This window comes from Citrus clementina, unplaced genomic scaffold (assembly GCF_000493195.1).
Source record: "Citrus clementina cultivar Clemenules unplaced genomic scaffold, Citrus_clementina_v1.0 scaffold_2, whole genome shotgun sequence".
Classification (NCBI taxonomy): domain Eukaryota; kingdom Viridiplantae; phylum Streptophyta; class Magnoliopsida; order Sapindales; family Rutaceae; genus Citrus; species Citrus x clementina.
In genome coordinates, this window is record NW_006262688.1 from 26,708,179 (window position 1) to 26,711,445 (window position 3,267).

Sequence of the window (3,267 nt, forward strand, 5' to 3'; positions counted from 1 at the left end):
AGAAATACCCTACAATTAAACAAACAAAATAAATAAAATCACAAACTTGCTTTGCAAATCATAATCCATACCGTACTGTAAGTTTTTTATTGGCTACTAATTAGTTAATTATATTAGTGCTCTGGCCCTAATAGTCTATGTATAGTACACTGTTATTTTTTATATTTGCAAATTGGTACTAGATTGCATGCATATACTCTATATGTAATGTTTTCAAATTAAAGCCTTGGCCATTTATATGTTACGTGGCTCGTCCCACTACACAACTGTCCGAAAAAGAAACCTTAGCTAGGCCCTTACCTGCTTAAAGAATTAGGGTTATTAATTAATTTATTTCTTCAAAACTTGACCAAGATTCCACAACATCATTATTAGTTTTGAAATATATGAACTAAGGTTTTCCTTAACTTTCATGAAGTACTGGAGTTGAGAGACATCATTGTTAGTTTCTGCATTAAATTTTCCACTAATCTTAACCATCATCAATAAACCTTAATAACTTAGCCATGGATCTAGAGATAACCTTGAAAGAGACTATAACAGTAAGACCATCTGAACTGCAGGCAGCCAATATACAAACTATTGAGCTCTCTGGTCTTGACAGGATATCTCCTGCAATGCTCTACACCATCTTCTTTTTTAAATCCCAGCTGAAAAATGATGGAGAAAATCCTATCGAGCTCGAGAGAGCGAAAAGGGCTCTCCAAAGGGTGTTGGTTTCTTGGTATCCAGCAGCAGGTAGGTTTAAATTCAATGAGACCACAGGGAAGCTAGAGATTGACTGCAACAATAAAGGAGTCACCATGATAACTGCAGTGACCGAATCCAAGCTTGAAGAGCTTGGTTGTTTGCATGAATACAAACCCTGCTATGAAAAGCTTGTTCCTAAACTCTGTCAATCCAGCGATGTTTCGGAAAATCCCTTAGTCCTTGTGCAGGTTTGAATTTCTTGAAAGAAACCTAGATTTATGTAACTTTTAATTTTCTTCAAGAGAGAAAACGACTGAATAGTTTTCACTTCATTTTGTATTCGTTTTCATCTAATTTGGTGCATGCCCCCTTATCTCTGTTTTGGAGTTAGCTTAACTTATGGAAGAAATTAAGATGATAAGATCCTAACCCTAGATTGAACCTTGACCTATTTTTAATTCCATGCGAAAGGCCAACCAGCTGGATTATCCTGCAAGGATATTTTATTTTGCAAGTTTATATGTTATAGATGGTATACATGCAGCTTTCTTTTTTTTTTTTTTTTGGTTTAAACCATCCGATTTCCGGCGACCGCATTGGGCCTCGACTAATTCGGATTCGGGGTGTAGTCACAGTTAAGGCTCTTTACCCCTCCCAAATGGTGTACATGCAGCTTTCTTTAATTACTCTATTTTAATGGTTTTTATTTTTATTTTTTATTTTACTTCTTTGCTTGTTATATGGGCCTAAATTTCCACAAGTCTTATTCTCTTCACAATTTCCTTTTGGAAGATTACTAGTTTTGCTTGTGGGGGAATTTCAATCGGACTTGGAGGTAGCCATGCCTTATTCGATGGTGTAGGAGCATTCAAATTTCTAGCATCATGGGCTTATGTATCAAGTGGGAAAGATGAGTCTGATCTTACTTTCCCCAACCATTCAAGAGATGCTCTATTGCATGCAATCTCTTCTCCTAATTATTCATGTCCTGATACGAGTGCTGCTTCAATATATGAACAAGACCACGTTGCAGCCATTCAAGATCTATATCGCATACCTATGCAAGCCATGGCCTCTGATGACAGATGCTGGGAAACAGCATTCTCAAAATTCGGCCAGATCGACCCACAAGGTGAGCTTGTACTTGTCACATTAAGTGTGAAGAAGGTAGTTGTAGATGCTTGGAAAGGAATGGCAATTGAAAGCGGCAAACTTACAAGGTGCTCCACATTTGATGTTCTATGTGCTCATGTTTGGAAGGTAATTTTCATAGTATGTTCGTAATTAAATCTTTTATAAATGTATACGTGGTGGCAAAACATGTTTCAAAGATCAGCACAACTAAAACCAGCATTATATTAAACCCCAAATTCTTTAAAGTTTTGTCGATGACATTAGTTCTTTGTCCATACAGGCAAGAGTGATGGCTCTTAAACTACATCCGAGCACCAACATATGCTTGCAGTTTCCGGTGGATTCGCGAAGCAGGCTCCGACCACCACTTGGTGAAAACTTCACCGGCAATGCCTTTGTACTTGCCTCGGTGTCATGCTCGGTGAAAGATTTACTCAAAGAGCCTCTTCATCAAACAATTCAAAGGATTCAAGAAGCCAAAGATGTGATCACCGATGAATATATCAAATTATACGCAAAGGCTCTCGAGTACTCTTCGGATAAGTTTTTCCCCTCTATGACAGAATTGACTATCATAACTGATTGGCTAAGATTTCCCTTTCATGCCCTTGATTTTGGATGGGGACCAAGACTTTCAGGTGCAGTTCTATTAGCAACTCCTGTTCCGGAGACTGCTTTCCTAATGTTAGATCTTGAAGGAGGATACCTAGTTCGACTTGGAATTGAAAAAAAGCACGTGCAAAATCTCATCAACAACTTCAATAACTTCGACTTTAACTACTGATCATGCATGCATAATCTCTGTGCGTGTATTTGGGTTTCTAATCAGGATTTTTGAACATATTAAAGTAAGGAATCAGTAAAAAAATAAACATACATAAATTTCAATATATTATCAAATAAAATATATTGTAATATGTATTTTTTAATTTTTTAAATTGTTCCTAATTTTAATATGATTAGATAACCCTGATTAGAACACGTATACATATATGTCTGTGTTTGCATGTGCCTGTTCCAATAATAAGATATTTGGGTAAAAAAATAATGATGATCCATATATTATATTATATGTAAATTGCCATCCTGTTGATGTTGTTGTAATAAATTATGCATGTATGATGTGTCCTGTAAAACAGAAGTCAATATATAAGTTAAGTGGAGAGTTGTGTTTGTGTCAAGTGCTGTATCATGTTCGAAGGAGTGCCGAAATATATTTACAATTCAATTTCTCTACAATCATATTATTACATCGAACCTAAGAAATTCTTAATATATATGTATGTATGTATGTATGTATAAATTATTGCTTTAAAAATAAAATAAATACGTTCCTAACCAAACCCAACAATAAACAATATTCATAGAAAGGCTATAAAATTCTTTAGTGCTAGTTTCAATCTTAACGATATGTCATCATAACTCATAAGACTATAAAAGAGT

The 3,267-nt window shown here is 35.4% G+C and overlaps 1 protein-coding gene across 1 annotated transcript; it reads left to right on the plus strand.

Moving 5' to 3' along the window:
* The first annotated feature begins 506 nt into the window (after nt 1-506).
* On the plus strand, nt 507-2,608 carry LOC112101018 (brassinosteroid-related acyltransferase 1-like). The gene is made up of 3 exons (XM_024190914.1): nt 507-938; nt 1,483-1,950; nt 2,105-2,608. Exons 1-3 carry the CDS (start codon nt 507-509, stop codon nt 2,606-2,608), a joined length of 1,404 nt encoding a protein of 467 aa, XP_024046682.1.
* Nucleotides 2,609-3,267: the final 659 nt, after the last annotated feature.

Coding starts and splice junctions, on each gene's coding strand:
- LOC112101018 (XM_024190914.1), top strand. CDS start 507: ATGGATCTAGAGATAACCTTGAAAGAGACTATAACAGTAAGACCATCT. Junction 939..1,482: donor ATCCCTTAGTCCTTGTGCAG/GTTTGAATTTCT, acceptor TCCTTTTGGAAG/ATTACTAGTTTTGCTTGTGG. Junction 1,951..2,104: donor TATGTGCTCATGTTTGGAAG/GTAATTTTCATA, acceptor TTGTCCATACAG/GCAAGAGTGATGGCTCTTAA.